This window comes from Ambystoma mexicanum, chromosome 2q (assembly GCF_040938575.1).
Source record: "Ambystoma mexicanum isolate Mex_15411 chromosome 2q, UKY_AmexF1_1, whole genome shotgun sequence".
Taxonomy (NCBI): domain Eukaryota; kingdom Metazoa; phylum Chordata; class Amphibia; order Caudata; family Ambystomatidae; genus Ambystoma; species Ambystoma mexicanum.
The window spans coordinates 555,488,271-555,512,937 of record NC_090924.1 but is presented as its reverse complement, the minus strand read 5'-3'; the positions used below and the strand labels follow the sequence as shown (position 1 = coordinate 555,512,937).

The 24,667-nt window shown below is 45.7% G+C and overlaps 1 protein-coding gene across 1 annotated transcript in view; it reads right to left on the bottom strand.

The window, feature by feature from the left end:
• Positions 1-14,221: 14,221 nt before the first annotated feature.
• The window catches only part of MINDY4 (MINDY lysine 48 deubiquitinase 4), a 1,976,984-nt gene continuing 1,966,538 nt past the window's right edge, over positions 14,222-24,667 (bottom strand). Inside the window, exon 18 of the mRNA XM_069647706.1 lies at positions 14,222-14,984. Within this exon, the coding sequence (XP_069503807.1) occupies positions 14,936-14,984 (49 nt within the window). The 3' untranslated portion in view covers positions 14,222-14,935. The remainder of the gene's footprint in view (positions 14,985-24,667) is intronic.

The window sequence follows — 24,667 nt, the reverse complement described above, 5'->3', positions numbered from 1 at the left end:
CGGCCATCCTTTCCATTTTGTATATCCACTTCCCAGCTCACGCTGACAACAATGGTAGCCTGCACCTCACGTTTTCCTTGTCGATATGCTTCCATGGTATTTACTGATGTCGGCCCCCTCCCTTTTCCAGTAAGAGCATCTGTGTAAACCCTACCTCCCCATGCGCGCTTCTAGTCAGCCTAACCGGTCTGTCCGTTTCTCTAATGCCAGTGTATATGTCTATCGGTTCTGGTATAGGTATTCAGACACTGACATCATGTTCCCCCGTTACCCTTTCACTTGAGCATACTATAGCTGTTTCCCACTTCCTTCGTCCTCGGAGGTCTCTGAGCCTCTCTACATATGTTGCTACGTCATTGATGTTACATAAATTGTCCATCAACCGTGGTGTCCACTCGTTCATGTTTCATCCTGTTCCTTCTGTGCCAATCTCACTCTCCCGTATAACCCGCTTGTCTGTGCCCATCCCGGTTAATTGGTGCCTGCGTAACTCCCCCTCTCATCCCCTTTGTTCCGTCCTTCATTGTCGGACCCCAAGCCCATGTTACTGCAAAAGTCATCTATAAAGCTCAGCCTTCTAGTTGTCGTATCGGGTTTCATATTAATGTGGATATCCCGCAAGTCATATCTGCTTCCTCCCCCCTAGGCTCCTAGGCCTGCTCCACCTAACACTGTGGTACTCCTATTCTGTGTGGTTGTGCTGTCTGGCTCTGCTTGTCCGCCCCAACCAGCTCTGTCGTTTCCCAGATCCATTGTCCATTGTGTCTTTACAGCACTTATTGCTCGCTCGTCCTTCTCCTTACGTGTGCATACCCTTGCCAATCTATCCACCTGCAACTTTCTTTGTTCCTTCTCAATCAACTTTCATTTTTCCTGCTCTGCTACCTCCATTAGTCTCTCGACCCCGTCTACATCTCTTATCCTCCTGTCCTGCTGTTCCCACTCCTCTCGCTTTCTTTCTCTACAATCCCTTTCTATCCTCTCTTCTCGTCCTCACTGCTCCTTCTCTTCCCCTCTTCTCCTCTCCCTGTCCTCTCTTTCTAACCTCTCTACTGTTTCCTTCTCCTTACTGTCCGCTTCCTCCATTATCTCAGCCCAATCTGAAGCTTTGCTGCTCCCTTTAAGACCTTCCACTGACTTAGCTGCCCCCTTTGTCTCCCCATCCATCTTCCCTTCCAGTTTCAGGAGGATGTGTCCCCCCTATCCACTCGTTTGTTGCTATGCACCCTAGCCCTTCCTTCGCGCCCTTCTGCGCTTCGCTGCTTGCTCAGTGATCGGCTGCCCTGTGCCTCTTTGCCCCTGTTCCTTAGTATATGGTGATGGTTTATTAGTCAGATTTGAATACCCATCTGCTGCTATTAATTCTAGTAATGGGTACATCGCCTGTATCATCGGAGACCATGCTTAGAGGGACGTGTGTGTGTGAGAGCAAACGGTGGGGTCACACACCCTGCCCCTCCTGCTGGCTCAGCATCCAGTGACGCCTCGCTGTGTCCCTCTCACCCTCTTGGGACATCCTCCACAATTCGAATATCACCATGAGGCTTGCTAAAATCTTCCCCTGTATGTGTGTCAGTTGTGATTGCTGCACAACTTTGGAGAAACGTATGCAAGGTGGCCATGGTTTAGTTAAGTTCCCCTCAGTGCTTTTAGACCATTCTATGCTATACTTGCAAATGTTATCCTTGTAGGGTGGGAGTGTCTTACACAGGTGTTGTAGGGGCGTGTCACCCCCACACTTCCCTTGATAAATTGCTCTTGCGTTTAACCTGACCTCAAATTGAGGCTTTCGACAGTCCGCTGCTAAGGGAGGAACACAATATAACCACAATGTTATCAATTTTCTACAAGCCTCTCTTGCTCCACAACCAGTAAGGTGTACTTCGCACACTGCCCCTTAACGAATTCGCTGTCTGCTCAGGCACACCCACAATCTTGCGCATGCGCCTTCCATGCACTGCCACTTGTTCACCTCGTCTGCCAATTTCAACTTTTCCAATGCTAGCTCCTCACCGCATCATGTTCTCTGTGTCCTATGCACAAGCCTAAGGGTGATGTCACGAATTTACTAAAGGAGGTAGTGCTGAAAAATCAAATACTGCGTGCAGACTGTTATAGCCCGTTACCTTACAAGAATGCCATCATCTATGACCAGAGCTAGAACACCTAACCCACAGGAAACCACTATTAACATACTCATGTCATCCGTGCTTTCGAGTCAATAGTCTAGGTTGTTCACCAGAACTGTTTACCTCTATACTCGAATGTGCCAAACCACAAATAACGACTTCTACCTCTGATCCTGTTCCTAAGTTTAACAATGTTAGATAATACTTTAACAATGCTCAACAGTACTCAAAACTTCACCATACTCAATACCCTCCCTCAAACCCACAGTTGCTGTATGACTGGGTCAATATATACACTCCATGGTCTGCTGGCGCTGCTCAGCTGCCGTGTCCCCCAAAGCAGCCACTTCCCCCTCCTGGTCTGCCAGGACTCTTCGCTGACTTCAGGCAGGATATTCTTCAAGATGGCTCCTGATGGCCTTTCCACAGGTATGCATTCCCTGTCTTCCTCAAAACATGTGAGGGTCCTGCAGCCTCTCAGGTTCTGTGGCAGAGGAGATGGCTTTGTGCCGGGCTGGCGCAGCAAACGATCAGCTCTGCTACCAACTTGTTGGGTGGGAGCCCCAGGTATGCCAGAGTGAGACTGGGGGTCTGCGGACTTGAAGGGCCCAACACCCTCCCCAGGACAAATGGAGGACTCAGTCATCGGCAAGTACAATCTGTGGTTTATCGCAAATAAAACCACCAGGGATCAATACATGAACACTGGAAGATTCTGATACAGCCCAATACTCCACAGCGCTCAGGCCGGTTTTGTATGACTCTGGCGTCATCACTTGGGTACTTCTCCAACAAACCTATCGGGCCGAGGGTTCGGTATTGGGAGTTCTATAACCTATACGGTCACCTATAGGTGTTATTCTACTGGTCCTCACATGTCAGGTTGCTGGCCTGTCCCCTCCACAAAAATGATCTATTATTTTGTTGCATAGTAGTGGGCTTACCATTTGTTTTTGCCCCTTGCCATCCACGCCCGGAATACTAAACTGTAATTGGTTAGAGCTGATCCACCCAGGCCTGGATCGAGTTCTCAGCTCACTGTGTACCTCTTCAAGGTGATGTGAATGAATTGTGTTAGGCAGAAACCTGTGCAGTTCCCTTAGGGACCACTGCAAAAGGCTTAAGACTACATGTGTTGGCAGTAAACCCAATTTGTAGCAGTCTGTACCACCCAGATTTACCTGGTAGCTGTGGCTGAGCAGCCAGACTTCTCTCAAGAAGAGTTAGACAGTATATAGAGTATACAAGATAGGTACCAAAATACAGTAACACAAGCAAACACTGACCAGAGCTTTGGTATCAAGTATATAATTATTTATTTAAAGACACACTTAGAAATACTCTAGCACTATTATTGTAAGCAAGTTCAAAAACACAGTCACTATTAATATATATATATACATCCCTTATTCCTTATTAGACAAGTCTGAGTTAACACCACTTATTTCCAGACAGAGGTGAGCGCTTAACTAAAGATGGCACTCCAATAAGTTAAGAAAAAGGGAGGGAAAAGGCAGAAATTAGGAAAAGCACACAACACAATACTTTAGAAGCACTCAGCAAGCAGGAAAGTCAAAGTCTACTTGTGAGCAAAAAGTTCAGAGGCCCGGCTCCCTCTTGGAGAGAGTAAAACACCAATGCGCCCAAGATCACACAGTTTAAAAGGCTTGGAAAGTCTTGCAGAGAGTTTAAAAAGGAATCAGTTCAGCTCAGAAAAGTTCAATTAGCCAGCCTAGGACCAACCCAAGTGCTAAGATGAGGATTAACGAGACACCCCACACAGACCGTTGCGAGGGAGGCCAGGCGGACACAGTATCTTGAAAGTGGAGAGAACCCTCCAGCGGGGCAGTTGTTCCTGGCAGTGGATGCAAGTCACGGTGTCGTCCAGAAGAAGAGAAGATCTCGACGTGGAGGAAAGCTGAAGGTCTTTGCACTGCCAGGGAAGAAACCAGCCGCGGAGTTCTCCGGTTAAAAGGTACTACCCTTTTATTCGCGGTAGTGGAAAAACGTGGTATTCCGGTTGCCGGGGTGCTTGGCACAGGCAAGGCGGCCACGAGATGATCCGGGAAGGCGAAAAGGCGGACAAACTGGTTATCCCCACCAGTCAAAGGAAGAAGACTCTTCGGGATGAAGATCTCCTCTGTCGTTGGAAGAAGTGGTGAGTCGGTTCAGCAGGGCTCCACCGGTGGTGTCGTCGTTGCAGGTTGGCTCAGCTTCTCCCTCTTTGGATTCTTTGGTCCTGTGGCGACGTCTGAAGTCCCAGTCCCCAAAGCCCTGCTTTTATGCAGAAAACCCCCATTCATCAGTCCTAGCTGTCACTCAAACATGCTAAGTGGTGACCGGACGGCTCACCACTGGGCCAATCACACAAGAGTGCGACTTGAGTTGCCGAGGCAACTCAGTCCAGGGGCCCTAAACCCCCCTCCCACACATCCTGTAGACCCAGACAGAGTGGCACCACTTTTGGAGGCTTCTGTGGAGAAGAGGCGAACACAAACGCCATTTTAAAACCGAGTCCTGGCGAAAAGACCCAACCGGGGAATAAATATTAAATAAATAACCCGGCGGTATCTTTAACATTGCATCAAAAAGTGGTGCGTTTAAAATGAATGGGAAAATCCCATAGTAAATATTCTTAAGGAATATTTTGCATGGTAACCACTGCCACCAGCAAGAAACTCAACGAGGGGGGACTGCACAGTGCCCCCTCGAAAAACAGACCCAGGGGCAATCTAATTACCAATACCAGTACTTCCACACTATGATGGTTTGTACTGGTTCTGTTCCCAATTTAAGACTAGTAAAGTTAATGGTGACTTTACATGCCCTGGGAGACAGTAGTCAGTCCCAGGGTATGGAGTCTATGTTTGGGGGTCACTATGACACCCCTGTGTTACTGCACTGAGGGTGCTGTGTAACACACTTACCAAAAACCACATGAAACCCTATGGAGTAAAAGACCCCATAGCCCATAAAACACATCACAAAGTCAAAGGATATCTCAAATCATGTCTAAGAGTGGGAGAAAAAAAGAGTCTCGCTCTTAGCAGGAGAAAAAAATAAACCCCAAAAATCCAGCAAAGCTGCTGGGGACTCACTAGGTTTAGCAAATTAGCCTTAACAGAGAATTCTCCCTAACAATTATGTGTCTGTATTGTAACTTGTGTGTACCAACTTTGCCTATGAGAAAATTCTCCTTATGCTGCAACACTTGTAGTCTGCGTCTGTCTTGCTGGGATCAGCTCCCCTTTCTCATTACGGTTGACTGTCCATTGTCTCGTCTGGCTGCATCACATGTTCAGAGACCACAAAATTGAGTTCTGCAGCTCCCATTTATGAGGATTTATTCCGTTTCTCTGCAGCTGGTCTCTTTGTTGTCTGGAGATTGGAATGTTTCCTCGTATCTCTGAACTTGGCTATGGGCCTGTCTTGCATGTCCTGATTTCTGTGCAGCCTGAGTCAGCTCGGCTTGGCACGGCACGTCTCATGTTCAGTGGCTTGAGGCCTGCTGTAATTTTCCTAAACCTTATAATGCAGTTTCTACATCATCCATGTTATGCTATGTTCTCTATGAGTAAGTTATACGTGAATCGCTCATTTTCCGTATACACCTGTATGTCCACACAACCATTGGCTTTTAGCATCTGCACGCTTGATCAGGATCTCTTGTGCTTTGCTGTTCTGCTGTACTACATTTGGCTAGTGCAAAAATAATAAAAGCAATGACAGTATGTATATGTATCTGTCCTCTAGCTATAGAACTGTGCGCTCATGTGAGTGTGTGAGATACAGTGCAGGACTGCACAAGTGCTTCATGTCTAACGCTGATATGTCTTGGTGTCACTAATGATGTCAGCATCTTAGATTTTTGGTGCTTAGTCAAGGTTATCCAGATAGGCATCTTTGTCCACAATCACGGCTCTTCTCCCACACATGAAAATATTTGCATTGTATTTGGTCTGTATGGCTGGCTGAGAGGATACCTTTCAGTGTCCTTGTCAATCATGGGTGCACTTGGGATTTATCCGAAATAGGATGGATGGCTGCAAGCATTTCTGGCCTTTCGCCTTGTCATGAACTTCGGAGGGGTGGTCTCGGGACCCCTGGGACCAACTCTTCACAGGGAAGAAGAACTTACCATCCTTCCCGATTTAGCCTTTGCCCAGCAAAATGATCCAGCACTCACGAAGGCTTTCGTACAAGTAATTACTGAGGGAGAAGGACGAAAAAAGGGAAGGCCTTTTTTCTTCATGAAACAGGGATTACTGTATAGAAACCTCCATAGAAGACCTAAAACCCATCGTAAGATCGTGTTAGAGACTGCACATTCTCATTTGACAGGATGACATTTAGGACAATTTAAACCCAAGCTCATATCAGTGGAAACCTCTACTGGCATGGTATCCATGCGGACATAAAGAACTTTATCCAGACATGTGAAATATGTCACAAAACCAGTGCACACATTCCCTTACCTGCCCCTCTAAACCCCTTGCCAATCATAGAAGTCCCTTTCTCTCGAATTGGAATGGATATCATTGGGCCATTGGAAACCTCTAGACTGGATAATAAATATTTCCTCGTAATCATTGATTACGCTACCCGGTACCTAGAGGCATTCCCCATGCGGAACAATACAACCCAACAGATCTTAAAACCTCTTCTACCATTCTTTTTTACGGTTGATTTACACAAGACTATACTAACAGATCAAGGATCCAATTTTATGAGCAAGTTAATGGGTGAAGTCAGGAATTACTACATATCTCCACCTTAAGAACCTCAGTTTACCACCCCCAAACGGACGGCTTGGTCAAGAGATTTAAGAAAACCCTGAAGATGATTTTGAGAAAGTTGGTAGATCAGGAAGGGAAGGACTGGGACAGCATCACCCCCCGGACCCTATTTGCAGTAAGAAAACCCCCTCAGACATCCACCGGTTTTTCTCCCTTTGAACTATTTCGCGGTAGAGAACCAAGAGATGTCTTAGACATGAGACCTGGGAAGAAGGGGAAGAAGCACCTATTCCTCTTTTACAAACAGCTACCCGATTATGAGAGCATATGAACCTCATTTGAAATCCACCTATTTATTCCTCTTTTACAAACAGCTACCCGATTATGAGAGCATATGAACCTCATTTGAAATCCAGTCTACACTCACATGCACACAGCATAAACCCAAAAGAAATCCACCTATGACAAGAAAGTACATTTAAGATCCTTTACAGTAGGACAAAAGGTATTAGTCCTCTTACCCTACCTCTGAAAATAAATGTGTCTCAAAGTGGCATGGGCCATATGAAGTACTAGAGCAAACAGGGACCTGTACCTATGCAATAGCCCAACCTGATAAGAAGCTAAAAACCCACCTTTACCTTGTAAATCTCATAAAGGAGTGGAAATAAAATCCTTTTGCTGCCTCAACCTCGATATTGTCTTGTTTAATAACAGAGGAGATTGACAATTCAGAACGTATTCCTCAAGAACTATCTAGACAGAAGCAAGAATATTTAAACAACCTGGTCATGGCATTCCCCAATGTATTCTCTGAAAAACCAGGGAGAGTACATTGTACTTATCATCATATCAGAACTGCAAAGGGAAAAGTGGCCCATTTAAAACACTATAGACTCCCAGTAGCCAAAAGCTGAAGGCAAACATTATCAAACCTTCTTCCAGCCCATGATCCTCCCCTACTGTATTGGTAACAAAACCTGACAATTTTTGGAGGTTTTGCATAAACTTCAGACAGGTCAACGCCATTGCAGCCTTCGATGCCTATCCTTTGCTGTGCATCGATGAGTTAATATATAAACTCGGAAGTGCCATCTTTCAATCAACCCTAGACTTAACCAAGGGATATTGGCAGGTCCCCGTAAATGGACCTGATAAGGAAAAGACGGCTTTCTCGACGCCCCTTTGACGATTCCAGTTTAAAGTCCTCCCCTTTGGCCTGCATGGGGCCCCAGCCACTTTCCAACGGCTTAAGGACAGGATATTACAGCTCTACTCTGACTTTAGTGGGGCATATATTGGCAACATAATCATTAATAGTAAGACTTGGGAAGACTATCTTTTCCATCTCTTTACTATTAGAAGAACCCTCAGAGAAGCCTGTTTAACTGCTAATCCATCCAATTTTAAGCTGGCACAATCAGCCATGAAATACCGTGGATTCATTGTAGGGAATGGCAGTGTCCAGCCCAACGAGAAAAAGTGAAAGCCGTCCTAGATACCCCACGCCTGAGTCCAAGAGAGACCTCAAGGCATTCCTAGGATTGATAGGTTACTACCTTAGGTTTATCCCTAATTTCTCGGATGAAACAGCTAGGTTAACTGACAAATTAAAGAACACTGAACTCCAGAAAATTCATTGCACTGATGAGGACAACATTTGTTACAGCAACTTAAAACAAACCTTGTGCCAGAACCCAGTCCTAAAGGTGGTAGACTAGTCAAAGGAGTTTTTGTTACAAACTGATGCCTCTCTCACAGAATTAGTAGCAGTCCTATCACAAATGTGTGATGGATTAGAACACCATATCCTATTCACTAGTCGAAAACTCTTTCCACATGAAAAGAACTACTTTGTGTTGGAGTTAGAGGCCCTTGCCATCAAATGAGCAATCACCGATATAAGATACTATTGTTTAAGAAGGAAGTTCACCGTTGTCACAGACAACTCACCATTAGTATGGATAAGCCAATGAAAGGATTCCAAGCCTTGAGTCATGTGATGTTTCTTAGATCTGCAATCCTACTGTTTCACTGTGGAACAACGAAAAGGCAAAGACCAGGGGAATGTTGATTTCCTTTCCTGGTTTCCCTGTGAAACATCTGTGGCTACATTGCATAGGGGAAGGGTATGTGAGAAACCAGAAGGTGTCTCACCCGCTAGTCCCTGGGAATCTCTCTCTTAGGTGACCAGAGCACGGCCATTGCCTTTGGATCCAGACCCTGGGGGTGAACCAGTGTGCAGGGATCACCTGGGTGAGGGGTCTTCGGGGAGTGGAACACCGGATGGCGAGACATGGTATCCCTCCCCCTGTAACACCTTTTCCCCATCCTACCAGGTAGGATTCGTGGGAACTTTACCCCCCACCCCTTTCCCTTCACAAACATTTCCACACAGACAGCCCGCCGTCCTGGGTGAAAACAGGCTCACACCCGAGCAGTGTACCTGACATGTCCCGCTACTATGGTCAGGCAACGTCAAGCAATTACTGACAATCACTCACACCTGATTTCCATTAAACTTCCCCACATGTATAAAAGGCGGAGCACGAGAGCACACTCTGAGCTAGGCAAAGCACACGAAGGAGCAGCAGTTTTGAGAAGGCAGCTGAATGAGGGGAGAAAGATAGCAAACCAAGAAGGGCTCACAAGGAGGGAAATACCCTTGACCTTTCTGACAGGAAACCAGTACTTTCAAAACCCTTGTAGATCAGAAAACATGAGGCCAGGAACCAGGCTAAAGAATCCTGCATTGTGTGTGGGAGATACTAGAGATTGTCCTGCGCAGCTGACCAAGTCGGGGAGGAGCAGTAGCTGCTGTAGTATCATCCTTGGCTCCAAGAACAAAGTAGCGCCAGAGGGATCAACACAGCTGGTGAGTTGGGGAGGCTGATGCACGACCGGTCTGTGTTGAAATCAAGGTTGCAAGCGGAAACATTCTATAACGAGTGTTAAACACGTGTGATGAAAGATGCAAGTAAAGCTAACTTACTGAAGAATGTTTGAACTCTGAGAAGGAAAGACACGATGCCAGTGACAGAGTGGTCTGGCGCCACTTGGGTGCTCAATCGAAGGTCTCTGTAAAGGTATCCAGCCAAGAGGTGGCAGAAACAAAAGTAAGAACATTGTGTGAAGTGAATCGAAGTGGTCCTGTGACGGTTAAGCAAAACCCATCGCTAATTCGAAAGTCTTCGATTTTATATGTCAAGAGGAAAACGTAGAAAGTGAGATTGCATGGTCGAGCCCGAATGAAGGAGACCAAATGTGAATATTGCGATAAAAGGAACAAAGCCTGAATAAGGGAGATTTATGGTATGAGCCCGAACGAGGGAGAACAGTTGTAAACATGGTGGTAAAAAGGGGTCCAAGGTTGAAGGAGGGAAACCCATGATGAATATTAAAACCAATAACTTGTAAGAACTTGTATATGTGAAAGCCCTAAATAGAAAGGAACATTTATTTGTTGCAACAGGCCCTCTGCAGTAAGAGACTGTTATTGGAAAAGAAGCTTTGGCAAAAGACCCTGATACCTTTGCTTGGAACTGTATCCTCGTGGCAGAGAAGACAAAGTATGTGCGAAGCTCGAACGTGCCGCCTTGACCCATGTTGAAAACACAGGGAAGGAAAGCTGACTCCTCAACTATCTGACTATCCTGACATATTATGTCTTGAACACTTTTCTTTTTGCATACATTATTATCTCACACCATTTCGTATTTAGAAGTAAGGATTGGCAATAGGTTTATTAGTATACACCCTTTTATTGTGACAGACTTGACTAGGACTGTGTTATTTATTCGTTGATTGTCGTAGCTTGCTCCCATCTTTAGATTTAGGTTTAGATAGGCGTTCAACCAACTCAATGAAGTTCAATAAACACGCTTCAACTGTGTCACTTGTGTCTGTCTTCACTGTTTGATACCATGCCTTCCTTACACTACGCAGGGGAATTCAAACCCCTAATGTTTAATGTGAGAAATTTGAAAGTTAATTAGTTTGTGTGTTTGAGCCATAGTCATAGCTCTTGTGCCCTTTCCTAGCTGCTGCGCCCCTCATTCACATCTGAATCCCCCTGGTATTTGCCCAACTACCCAAGTGGCCCTCTCCAAGCTTCCCACCAGCCCACTGGTGCAAGCCAAGGTTCCTAAGGATACTTTGGGCATAGTGCCTTCAGACTGGCTTAGCGGAATTTCCAGGGCAAACTAGCGGGGTATAATTATAACCCCTCGTACAATTTCAAGTGGGACCACTGAAATGAGCTTCTGCAGCCACAGTACATATGTTGCAGTAGTCGGTGGTGTGGGCATCTTTTCGACTATTTCAATGTTCCTTGTCCCATCAGGGTTAATCGTGGGCCAGCAATGGAGCGTACCTGTGGGTTGTCCATGCCCGCAACCCGAGTCTTTCTTCATGGCTTGCTCGCTAGCATCCATCCCCAGGACTTACTCCGCATGGACGCCTCAGCCCCTCCAGACATTTTAGGCAGCGCCTACTCATCGTTCAGGCAGAGAATGTGGGCTCCTTCGTCACACGTAATGACTCTATGCTGGCGTTCTTCCCAGGCGAAGAGAAGGCCGAAGGGGAAGGTCCATTTGTACATTATCTGTTTAGCTGGAAGTACTTTTACGACCAGGCCCATCTCCCTGCACTTCTGCAATGTTGATTGGGCCAAGCCCTGATATAGGTGCATCGTTGTCCCATTGTAAGCGATGGGTTCAGCTTGACGGGCCGCCCTGAGGATGAGTTCTTTTTGGGAGTAACTTGCAAGGGCCACCAACGTATCTCGGGGCCTTGATCCTGGTTCTTGTTACCTTGGTCCCGTCCTATGCACTCAGTCAATATGCACATCCCCCGCCGTCGTCCCCTCCCCTAGGACGTCTGCAAATATCTGCTGCACCACCCCCTTAAGGTCTTTGTCCCCCACGTCTTCCGTGAGGTTGCGGATATGGATATTAGAGCACCGGTTCCGGTTTTCGAGATCTTCGCACACGAGTTCTAAGCTGTGAGATACTCGGGCCAGATCTTCTAGGGTCTCATCCGTTCTCCTGTTATCTTCCACCATCCCCTGAAGCACTCTCTCCGTCATGTCTGTTTATTCTCCCTGGCTCGCAACATCCTTTTTCAGGTCATGAAACGCCTGTTTCACCTCCGAGGTGAAAGTCGAGAACTGGGTTTGAAAGGTAGCTATGACCTTCTTCTGGAAATCGTCAAAGCATATTTCTAGGACCTCCTTGGACACTGCTATAGTGCCGGTGGTGCTGGGCGGGTCAAGGGGCGGCTGGACTTTTTGTCGTTAGGCGGTTCTTGCTCGGGGGTAGGTGGCACCTCAGGGTCCTTCACCCAGCACTTTTGGAGAGTGCCCTTACGAGATGTTGGCGGTAGTGGACTTTTGCTGAGGGTCTTTACCCCCTGGCATTAGGTGGCGGTATTCCCTTCCTGTGGGATATGAGACCACCAGCTGTATTTTAGGAGGAGGGGGGCTCCACCCTGGGCCCAGTGTCTGATTTATCTTGATTTCAGCTCAGTTGCCTCCTCCCGATGAACAGGGACGTCCACGCCACTTCCCAGGTGTGAATGACCATCCTCCCCTGCAATTCCTCTGTCCAATCCAGGGGGTGAGAGGGGCTGTTTGCTAATGGCAGTGGGCCTTCCCCGGCACAGTTCTCCCCTTTTTCCTGATTCCAGGGCCCTGACAGTAGTGCTTAGAGGGCCACACTGGGTCTGTACCCCTTTTGTCTGCTCCTCGGGTTGATATGCAAATGGTGGTCAGTGTCCAGTACCTGCGGAGGGCGGGGGTGGGGGGGGGTTCATTCCCCGCTCTTTTCCAGGGCAGGGTGTGTTGTATGCCCACCCCATTAATTGGTATGGCACTGCATTTCTTCTGTTGTAATAGTGGACTTGCACTGGCAGGTATTCTTGATTTCCCCTCCCCGAAGGGTTCCTCCCAGGCTCCCATGTTGTAGGAGCTCTCAACTCCCAATGAGACCCCTGCTGCTTTCTCAGGCAGAGAGTGCACCTCACATGGCCGGGCTGCGGTGCAGACCCCCACTGTACCTCAGAGGGCGTGGGCTACAGAGCCCAGTCGCTCCTACCTTGGAGTCCTAGGAGTGCACGTTTGTCCTCCTCCGGTTTATGCTGTGGGGTGCCCATCTTTTGCTCCTGGGCCGGGGCTCACCTACACCTACCTCCTCGCGCCACTGGCTTAAGTTCACCGCCAGTGCGCTCAGTCCCGGGCTGATATGCCTCCCAGCAGGCTGTCCTTGTTGCAGGGGCCTGGCTCGCCGGTCTCTGCCCGCCAACCCACCAGCTGAACCCTGCTTGCTGGCACCGGATTACCGACACCTGGGTTCACAAGCTGCATTTTCTCAAGCCCGCACAGTTGTTGACACTGTCAGCCATGTCTCGTATGTGGTACGAAGTTGGATGCCACTTCTCTAATTTCAATCCAGAGTCTGAGCCTGCTGGCTCATGTCTATCCCCAGTGCCCTGCCATCTTGGAATCGGTTCTACAGTTTCTTGTGTGTTATTTTGCTATTTTGTAAATTGTCTGTTATTATACATGCCATCACCAAGTGGGATGCATCAGTTGTTGTTCTTCTGTATTTTCATCTGTACATAGTTGTTCTTTTAATTTGTGGCCACAAAGAAAAGAGACGTGTAGCGTCCTGCTTTAAAGCAGAATCAGAATGCAGAGTTTGGAATCTGGAATTAAAAGTGACAGACGGATGAGAAGCTAAGAGAGAGGTCGCAGAGAGAAGCCGGCGGGGCATTGAAGACTGTACTTAAATAAAGCATTATCTTACCTTTGAATAAAAGCATTATCTTACCTTTGAATCCAGTTACCTCATTTCACATCACTTCCCACGCACGAGGGTGCAAAGAAACAGTGATGGAGCCATGTGGTGAGCTAAAAAAAGCTTTCAGACAAGACTGCATCAGAAGGGGAATTCATAGATGAGGTATCTGTGGAAGTAATGTATCTACACTATGTTATTTCAGGTATACCTAATCCATAAGCATTTTTGTTATTTAATACCGTCCCATGAACCTAGAGGCCTCGGCTACGTTTTGTCTAACGCGACAGTCCACATAAACAAAATGCTCTAAGAGCCCACTTAGAACCAAACGCGTAGGGGACGCGCCTAGGTTAAAGTAGGGCACGAGCTACAACGCATAACCTGGGCAGAGTAACAACAGGGGGCATTGAAATACCGTAGAAAACCAGGACACACAATTGCAATGGGGTACTTGGCAGCACACTCGCACAGGGACACCTTAGAGCAAAATTACAGTGGGATGCCAGAAAGCAATGTTATGTAGAGACATCGGGAAACAAAAATGACAGTGGGACATGAATTACAGAGGGGCACTTCAGAGTTTAATGTACTAATCGTGCCATGGCGTAGAAAGCCTCCCAATAATTATAGTTAAAGCACACGTTACAGTGTCTTGAATTGCTGTTTTCTTACACTGCTTATTCATTGCTATGATAAGTTTTCATATTTGCCCCAATATTTATTGAATCCAATGTTTGTACGTTACTGCTTAGGTAAAATGCTCTCCGAAATTACAAACATGTTGTTTCCCTTCATTGTTTTCTGCAGTGCAAACTGTTGAATAAAGTTCGTTTCCCCTCAAGTTTCCAAGGGGTACTAACATTTTTTATTGTAGTCAAACCAATTGTCTGTACGTTTCTGCTTAAATATTAAAAAGTTGTCGATCGAAGGTTATGCCATGCAGTTATAGCATGGTTCTTTAATTGCATAAATGTCAATGCGTATCTGAAAATTGATCCAAAGGCGACCCTGCAGTGTCTGCACCGTTTTCCAGGCATCTTTCCAATTTTCCTGAATATAACATAATTGAAATGAGTGAGCTTAGCTGAGCTTGTGTGTGCCCATAAGCAAATAATAAACGCACTCGGTGAAATTCCTGATAACGCCGGACAGTCTTTTTAGGTCGTTTTCTGTACAAAGGCATTCATAAAACTGTACATCTTCGTGCACATGCGCCGAAATGCGGACGTCCGCTAGCATTGCCTTCCTCGGATGGCAAAATCCATCTGCTTATTCAGAGAATAGGTTCGGTGCCATTCCAGTCCACAGATGCGCCTTTCCACCTGGTTAAGAAAGAAGTCAAGTTGTCATTTTAGCAAGTACGATCAAACGCTGAGGAATGAACACAAACCATAAATGTTGCTACTCATAACCATTTTCTACTATGACAGTATATGTAGGTGAAAAGATCATTGTGTGAGAAATGCACACTTGTACATCTACAGGGTCGTTTCTATAGCAATGCAATATCTGGCACCTTGTATGGTTGTCCCCGAGAGGGTAACGGATAATGGGCCTCATTACACGTTAGGCGGTAAGGGTTTACCAGTACCGGTAAGGGCACTGTGAAAGACATCTAAAGATGTGAAAGACATCTAATTTATTTTCTAGACATAATGAGGTTTTGCGCCTTTTCAAGTCGTTTGCAAATTGTGGGCACAATAGGTAAGTGCAATCAAGTTGTAAGCTATAGAAGAGAAATGTGCTGATAGTTAAAGGCATGGTCTAGTAAAAAATGTTATTTAAAAAATAGATAGGCAACATAAAAATAAATACTAGCATTCTCTTTTTTAAAACTTCCTATGTAAAATTTTGAACTATTCAAGCTCAAAATTCGCAGAAGCAAGCACATGGGCGCATCCATTGTGTGAAATGGAGGCCCTCCTGTGCTGGCTTTTGCTTTTGCGGCACTAATGAAGGAAAAGCCAGCCAGCTGTAGTAAACAAAAGCTACCGCTGGGTGGCTTTCCCTTCATTAGTGCTGTACGCGGAGGATGGGGACCGGAGACCAGAGCAGGAAAGCTGCAGCTGAATCTTGGTAAGTGCTATTTATTTATTTTTTAAAAATAAGCACTAGTTGCGGTCGCTTCAAAAGCGACCGCAAACATAAATACACTCCTCCAGCCCGGAAAACTTAGAAAAAAAACCGCAGCTAGTGCTTATTTTTAAAAAATAAATAAATAGCACTTACCAAGATTCAGCTGCAGCTTAAAATTTTACATAGGAAGTTTTAAAAAAGAGAATGCTAGTATTTATTTTTATGTTGCCTATCTATTTTTTAAATAACATTTTTTTACTAGACCATGCCTTTAAGTAGTGGGTGTAAAGTAACAGTGTGAGTGCAAGAAAATGGAAGATTTGTAATAGAGTAAAATAGGGTACAAGTAATGTGACTTATGTTGTTGGAAACAAATGAATATGTGTAAAGAGGTGGAGGCCCCAAGCAATCAGTAGATATTTGAGTGACTTGTGATGGTATATACTGTCACACAGTGCGCACAGTATTGACAATACGAGACAGGCTATTCGGAATTAACCAAAGCTTTTATTGACAAAACTATAATGTAGTTCTGGTAGGGGAGGGTAAAGAACATAACTGTAACTGATAGGGATGAGAGTAGTTAACGAAAGGTAGACTTGAGTTTGGCTGAGTCAATGTTCTTTTAGGTGTCTCCGACCTCACAACTGCACAGTGACGACAATTCAATTGTGAGATAAGGCAAAAATGCTTGGCAAAGAAAGATTTTGCAAAGTAGTTCAAAAGAAACAAAAGAGAACATGAAATCCAAAAGAATGAATCGTGAGCAGTGAAAAGTTCTGGGTTTGGGCTTATCCTGGCCCCACTCTCATTGAACCCCTCCCCTCCTTTTTTCTTTGGGTTGCAGGTTTTCTGGACTCCCAAACCCACTTCAAGAAAGTCAGTAGTGAAATATATGAGTTCAACACATCGCAAGCTTGGCAGATTCTTAAGTTCTCTTCCTAATGTCTGAGGCAGAGATAATATTGTCAAGAGCTGGTAAAAGTAGTACAAAACATTTATCAGGTCCAACAGGCCGTTCAATGAGAATCTGTAGCCGTGTGTCACCCTCTTCAAACCATGATCATGGGAGATTATTAAGAGCCATCTGATGAAAAACTGTCTGAACCCCAGATGGTGTGGAGGTCCTCCTGGTCAGACACTGAGCTGCATTGCTGAGAGGTCCCCGGCTGGACTCATGCCAGCTTTTGTTGACATCTACAGGATCTAATCCTAATATTGCTTTGTGGGGTATCGATTTTTCTGTTCAACCGGAACTCAGGTTAGAGACATTCCGTTAGGTACTTTGCCGATAATGAGACTGAAATTTCAGCTGGAAATAAGAAGCACTAAGAAGATTACTACTGAAGACATTAGATTCTGGGGCTGTTGGAAACAACCTTCTATGTTATCGTTTTTTTGGCAGAGAGGGAATTTGCGGGACTGTATCATGGGAATTTGCTACAATACATTACCTGGGATTTATCCCCAGGGCCTCTGAGTGCACGTTTGGCCGAATACTGTCAGCCTAAATGGCACTGTCTGTATGGGTTCAAAATAAGTGGAGAAAGAGACTCTAGAAAGTATGGGAGACACCTGATCCAGAGTTGGGTAGGAACAAATGGTTACTAAGACTTAGATGATTTGTCAAAGTTGGCACCGAAAGTTAAACATCCAGTTGATGAAGACTAACACAAAACACTATTTTGACCTCATACTGTTTTACTCAACTGTATTTTCTAGAACAGGGAATGTTTCACAATAGAGCAATCCAATGGATGACTGAAAACAGAACTAAAGAGATAAAAGAGGCAGTGATGGCAGAAGAACTCTGCAAGGGTACTTTTTTAAATCAAAAGCGATTGCCAAAGGCAGTAGAGACAATTATTGATCCAGGTTGTTGCATGCCCCAGTACAAGGAAAGTACAGAAGGAATGTACTTCACATTTGTGTTTTAAATTCTTACTGAATTGTCAACTAAGGGAAATTGTACGGGGGATAATGACATTTCTTTCTTAAATGACCTGTCAGTGTCACAAACTACCGGCACCCTTATTCAACGACTACTGTACTAATTCCCTAAAGACTTATTTAAAGAGTGAATTATAGTGAAATCACAAATGCTGTGTTAAAGGACTCTGAGCAATGTAGGGAACTGGAAATGATACACATCACTCTAAACGTATGGTTCAACAATGGTTCAACAAATCGTTTATATTGATTAACAAAATGGCCAAGGTTAGGGTTATGTAAACGCCTAAGAGATAGCAGGGGAACTCTGTAATACTACTAAATGAAACTGTGTAAGGATGGGTTGAAATCAATAGTGATATCTTAGTGTTCCCCTCATGAGCAAACATAAGATCCAAAACCTAAGTCTTTGCCCCTCCAAGGATGTCCTAAAATGAAATGTCCAAATGAGGTGGCATACAGAAATGGTAATAACACACAACGTCCAAAGATTTGGCCAGAGCAAATGTTCAAAACCTACTCTTCAAAGTCCATCCCTATTCTAATTCTAAGGCATACAATTCCTTGGGTCTCTAAAGTTGGACAACAGACTCCACAAGTACCTTATATTACAAAATTCACAGTAGGCCCCTCCTTGACCTTCCATCCGTAGGGCAGACCACCAAACAACCAAACACCGAAGAAATGCAACCCTCTAAGAAAAATAACTTGATACACATTTTGCAAGGATAACAAAGTTTTACTTTTCAAAAGGAAAAATACATGACAAACCCTACTGCCACGGACCACACTGGTTAGTTCACAGCAAGCAAGACATTTTAAAGGACAACAGCGTCACTCGTGATGTAAACAATATAGGTGCAAAAAGCCAGGGCTGGGTTCTCCGTGTGAAAAAGATGCTGGGTGGGCTAGGCCTTAGACACTTTTGGGAACATCCCAATGAGTATCGCCCTTCTCTTAAGGCAGAGCTCAAGATGATCGCCAAATGCAATGCCTTTGGGTTCCTGCAGTCCCAAAGGCAGGCCCTGAAAAATGGCCCTGTATTCCTCTTGCCAAGTTTGCTGGGGAGTAGTAAACCCTTTCTGGATTGCATACACCCACTTTATGAGCGTTCTTTATATGTCTGTTTTAGACTGGGTCTACTGCAAACTGCCTGGTATACACGTGATTGGTCCGCTCAGAATACTGCTCATTGCCCACTCTGTATACAAGCTGATGAGACCCTGATCCACTTTAAGTTGTTAAACCTGACTTTAATGGAACTACGGCATAGGTATTTATTACCTCTTACTTGGCATAGGGTTGAGAACCACGAGGGAATCAATGCAGTTCCTCATTAAAACGATGGAGTGGAAAGTGGTATTTGCCTCTGCCAGGTATGTTCATCGTGCCTGGCTTCTAAGAGGAAAGTAGTTGGCCATCGATTTACCTCAACCATAGGCTAACCTTGTGGCTGCAAGCTGTGCCCGCCCCCTGCAGTTCAATTAACTTTTTGAAGAAAAAAAAATGCAATTATGAATGCACCTTTCAAGGCTGCGAGCTTTGCTCTCCTCTCAATGACTAACCTACATTTTAAAGATGCTTGTTTAATTTACTCTACTTTTACACAATGAGCGTGGTCTTATCCGTCTTGGAATTATTGTTTGTGGTATTATTGTATTTTATCAGGCTAATTGAATGTGATTTTATCAATTGTGATTGTGTGTTGTGCTTTGCTAAAGGACAAATCCAGATAAAGCTTTGAAAACGTAAACAATATATAGTAATATCTCCTCATCCTCATTGGTGGGTCCCTACATACACACGGTCTGCTCTTTAGGGAACACAAAGCAATTGGCTACAGTTCCATATGTCAATCTTCTTCCACGTGGTTCTCGGCCTTGCTCACTTTGGGGCTTCACAACACAATTGGTTTGTTAGTTAAGACAGCTCTTCTCCCCACATATCAACCACGTGATGTGCATCTGGTAATGAGACATGAGCTCAGTGGATACTCTTAAGGTCGAGATAGCTCTCCTAAATTTGTTAATCAGCCCATGTGTCTTGTAGTACAAATCACAGGGGATTCTGCTTGTGCTCCCCCCTTGGCATCTGCCCCCTACCCTCTACGGACACACCAATGAATGAACACTGCAGGATTTAGGAACTCCGATAGTGGGCATCTGGTAGTTCAAATAAAATTACTGTGGGGGTGGGAGCACAGGTGTTTTGGCAGCTCCAGACGTCTGCCCTGTCTACCATTATATCGTCTTTCAGGGACAGGCACAACCCTACCCGTGCTTTGCTCTTCACATTCCTTTAGAATTACTTGGGATTGCAATGTGAAACAATGAGAGGTTATGTTTTAATTGGTAGAATGACCTTCTAGTCTATCGCCTAAGATGAGACCGGGGGTGGAAAAGGGTATTACTGCCTAAGCCTACATCTATTATTCCCTGATTTTGGGTCCGGATCATTCTAAGCCTAGCTTTCAAGATGGCAGTGGTTCAGTATATTTGGCCGCTTGGGAACAACAACACTGGGAAAAGCTTTTATCTTGACTGAGACCTGTATCCTTAAAGATGGATGTTACTGAGGCATACTGGGACTCATAGTGTAAGTCCCTTCCTTAGATAATGGCCCACGGAGCGACCAGGGAACTATTCAACCTTTTGGGGAGTAACACGCCTATGGGATCCTGCCTCATCTGCCCTCGGGGAGGCACATCAGGTAGTGTCCAATCCAGCCCCATCCCTAGTGGCCCCAAACCCCCACTGGTTATTATGGCAAATCTAGGTGAATTTATCACACTCCCTTTCCCCTGGTTTCCAGACCCTCCTTGATTTCCCAAGGGAGATATTCTTAAGTCTTTTGGCCAACCAATCCAGAATTCTGCTCCCCCCATTTTTTGGGAGGTTGGAGGTTTGGTCCATCCAATGGGGGACATTCAGGAGCCTTGTTTCCAGCATGAGGTCTACAGGAAGGTTTGGAATAGTAGTGATAACATCCCAATTAACGGTCCGTGATCTGAATCCTAGTGTTGGCATACCTTGTACAGTTTCTATGGAGGCACTGGGTGTACATTTTCTTTCGGACCCAGCATCTATTTGCTGGTAGCAATTCTGGGTGAATAGTATAGTATTTGCTCCCAGAGCTCAGATAGGCTGAAACAGTTTGATATTAAGCTTGTACCAGCAGCTGGAATCTTTTCTCAGTGGGGGTGCAGAAACAGTAGAGAAAGGTGCAAGCTTTTCCTCTGGTTTTTTTGGCTTTCCGTCACAAGTTTTTCCTTTCTTCTAGGGTGGCTCCTTTCTTAGGAGGGGCTCTTATGCCTGGTTGTGGACCTGAGATTGAATAACTGCCCTTGTATTTGCTCGACGGTTGAGGGGACAGTATCTGGCAATATGCCCAAGGACACCACAGGAGTTACTGGACTATTACTTCTTGGGATGGCCTCCTCCTTCAAGATGTGAACTTCTACCGAATCTAGCTTCATGGAAGGGATGGGGCCCAGTTCTATAAACAGTTTGTCTAAATGCTCTGTTATTAGACACTCCCAGTTTCCCTGTGACACCCACAGATTTCCCCAGCATAATTAGGGAGTGTTCTCTACTTGTCTGTTCTGGGTTGAGGGATCTAGTGTATGCCTCATAACCCTCGGATTGTCAGAACATTTACTCTTAATTTCTCTAGACCGGGGCAGTCTGCATCCTCAGAACTGTCCATCAATATCTCCTCAGGATCCAGACTGTTGGACCCTTCGCCTAGAAACATTACCATTATCCATTCCAGCTCAAGGTTGGGGTCCTCTGGCATTTTTTTTTAATTGGTGATAGATGTTCCCTCTTGTGTTGGACTCTTAAAACCGTCTCTGAAGGCCATGAGGAGCAGGGACCTTCTCTATGGACCATATTTCCTCAGCAAGAAGTGCCTGTGGTCTCAGGTCTGTTAGGATTCTCCTATTTCCTCCCTCTGCTGGTATTCGTGATGGTTTTAGCTTTGTATGGGGCTCAGTTGCCTTCTTATGGATGCACCGAAAAGGGTGGTCTTCGGAAAGCTGCACAGAACTGTCTGCTCACGGACCTTCAAAAGTGATTGGTCTGCAGTCGGTCGGTCTACACCTCAGGGGTATTACCCACCAGACCTGGGAATAGGTGTTCCGGCAGTTTTGTGTTCTTTCTCCTTATTAACAGGCTGCCACATACATGGTATAAGATGGATCTCAAGCTCGACCTTCTGTTATCTAATGGTAATATTTTCATTTTTGCCAGTTAAAACATATTTTTACTCACTTATAAAATACTCCCACTGGGAATTGGACTTACATTTTTACTCCCTAAAATATCATTTTGCTCCCAACTTTGAAATATAGGGAGTAAAAGACTCCTAACTTCCAAATCCTATCTGGACCACTGCGCAAGGTATCTGTAAACATACTTGAATTTCACTTAGAAATTCGCCTGAAACAATGACACACGTGACACAAAAGATTGTTGTTCAAACAATACGTTTTTATTAGTGTGGTTTTCAAGGTATGGGATGCACAAAATTCCTATGGTAACTCTGGAAATCTTACCAAATAAATAAGGATGTCTAAATCTGAAAAGTGCCACTAAAGGCTTAAAATAAAGTGATGTATTCTTCAAGCTCCTAGTTCCAACTTAAAAAGTTCAAACCAAGTCTTACAAGTCCTTATCCTTGCTGATTAGAAGGGCTTGCTAGAAATGCATTTCCTGGTTCAGGATTGGGTGTTTACTAAGACATTTTAAAGTGTCTCTAACTGAGCCCCTGCCCAGTTGTTAGTTGTTAAGATGGTCTCACTTTTTTCAACGACAGCTTCATTAGTGGCACTTGACATAGCCGCCATTTTAGAAGATTTCCCAGGTGTGTGTTTGCCTGTCGGCTGCATTTCGTGGCTGTGAGAGAATGAATAGTAGCTTTCTGCAGTGTCTGCCCCTGACCGCTTGCACCTGACCGCTTGGGTTGCGATTGTTTGATTCCCTCGCTTTAAACGCCAAGTTAGATTGGGAGCATTAAACTTTTGCATCTGCGACCTATGCATTTATGTTGTTAAATGATGGGCGTTTATGACTGATGATTAATGATTCAAAGCATGGTTAGGGTTTTTGTTGTGACATGAAACATGGCAAGCCCACATTAAGGAGAGAACCACCTTAAGGGAAGGAGAGGAAGCCAAGGGCAGGAGGAAGAGGAGGGGCTAGTAGAGCCTAGGATCAGAAACCATGAAAGGGAATAAGGGATGGTTGAAGAACTCTCTGTCTCTGTGTGTATTTGTGAATGGTGTGCGGAGCTCAGGCAAGTGAGGCTCCATTGAAGAGAGGCGAAACCCCCATTAACAGCTGGTGATGAGGCAGAAACGTAATCCACGCGTGAGGGGGGAGATCCTGATGACCCAGAGGTGAAAAGAGCGCTGGAGAAGGCAAACGGGACAGCACACAGGAGAGACTGCCCAGGGAGGGGATCAAAGGAGAGACTGCCCAAGGAGCGGGCCACAGGGGACACTGCACAGGAGGAAGGGTGCTGAGGAGGCAATAAGTAAAGGAGGAAGCAAGAGTCCCTGCCACAGTAAACGGCAATCCGCTGCATCAGAAGAGGCTAGTGGACAGCAATCCGCCACATTAGAAGAAGAGAAAAAACGACAGCTCGCCGTGCTACAGACGATAGACAATGACAGTACGCCACACACAAAGGCGCATGTAAGAAGCAGGATGCGGATGCCAGCCACATTAATAATGGCGCAAAGGGTGTAGGGAAATCCTCCCTCCTGCTCAGCATACAACGGCAGCCTGTCACGGTGAAAGCATTGGGAGAGAAAAATGACAGTGGCCTGCCGACTTTGAGGGGGGAGGGGCCACCTGCCCGCTAGTTACCTGAACAGAGGGATAGGCAACTGGCACCCCGCCATCATACAGGGAGCACCACTCCACCATCTGCTGACTGTCTGCACGTCGATTGTGACCAGGTTTCCGGGCCCACAGCGCCTCACTGACGCCCACAGCGGCCCACCGACCATAATACCACTTCAGACTGCGCCAATCTATAAGGATTAGGGCAAGAGCACAGCATGGAGGTGGAAGGGAAGTAGCACCATTGCCCGGCCACACCTCCACCCATCTCAGAAGAATTCCTGCTACGCTGGCAACCAGTATCTCCAGCATCCCAGGGACCTCACCATACGGCGTCCGCCTACCCGGGAGATATCCGCCCACCGTGGAGATACAGATTGCACGATCGCACTGGACTTCCAAGGACAAAGCAGGAACACCGCTAAAGAAGAAAACACTCCAGTCTGGCTCCCAAAACAGACAGCCGGCTGCCGCACACTGGAATGAGGAATGAGAAAATAACAGGGGACACGAGAGAAAGTGCAGACAAACAGCACCACAGGGAGTAGTAGGACAGGGAACACCAGGAAAGAAGGCCATGGAGGAAAAGAGAGAGAGGGGATAGGACTCTGCACAGTTGCACTCAATGCACTGGATAATCAGCTACCAATCACACACCTCCAGTAAAGTGAGTGGACGAATGGGGCCCCACAAGTAACCCTAGATCCTCCACCGCCTGGTGAAGTACTGTCAGTCTAGAAATACGGATACCTCTACTTTGTGACCGCAAACGCATTTTGGTGGCCGTGGGCCAACTGTCTCATTCACGATATGACAAAATATAGGTTTTCGAGTTTGCCAATGAACGGCCATTTTGATGTAACAAGAATCACCATTTTGTTTTCTAATCATTGCTCATTGCTTTCTGTTCCTATTGCTTCGCAGTATATTTTCCGCCTACACTGCTCGACTGTGAAAAATTGTTGTCTGTATGTGAAAAGGACAAGGCCGCAGGGCCGTGAGGATAACAAGTGTTCGCTGAAAACACAAACGTAGGCAGCGCCAGGAAGAATGCCCGGCTCCCTCCCGAATGTAGCCTTGAAGCAGAGCTGCAGGGCATTTAATCATTTCACGGCTGCCAGCCAGTCTCGTTA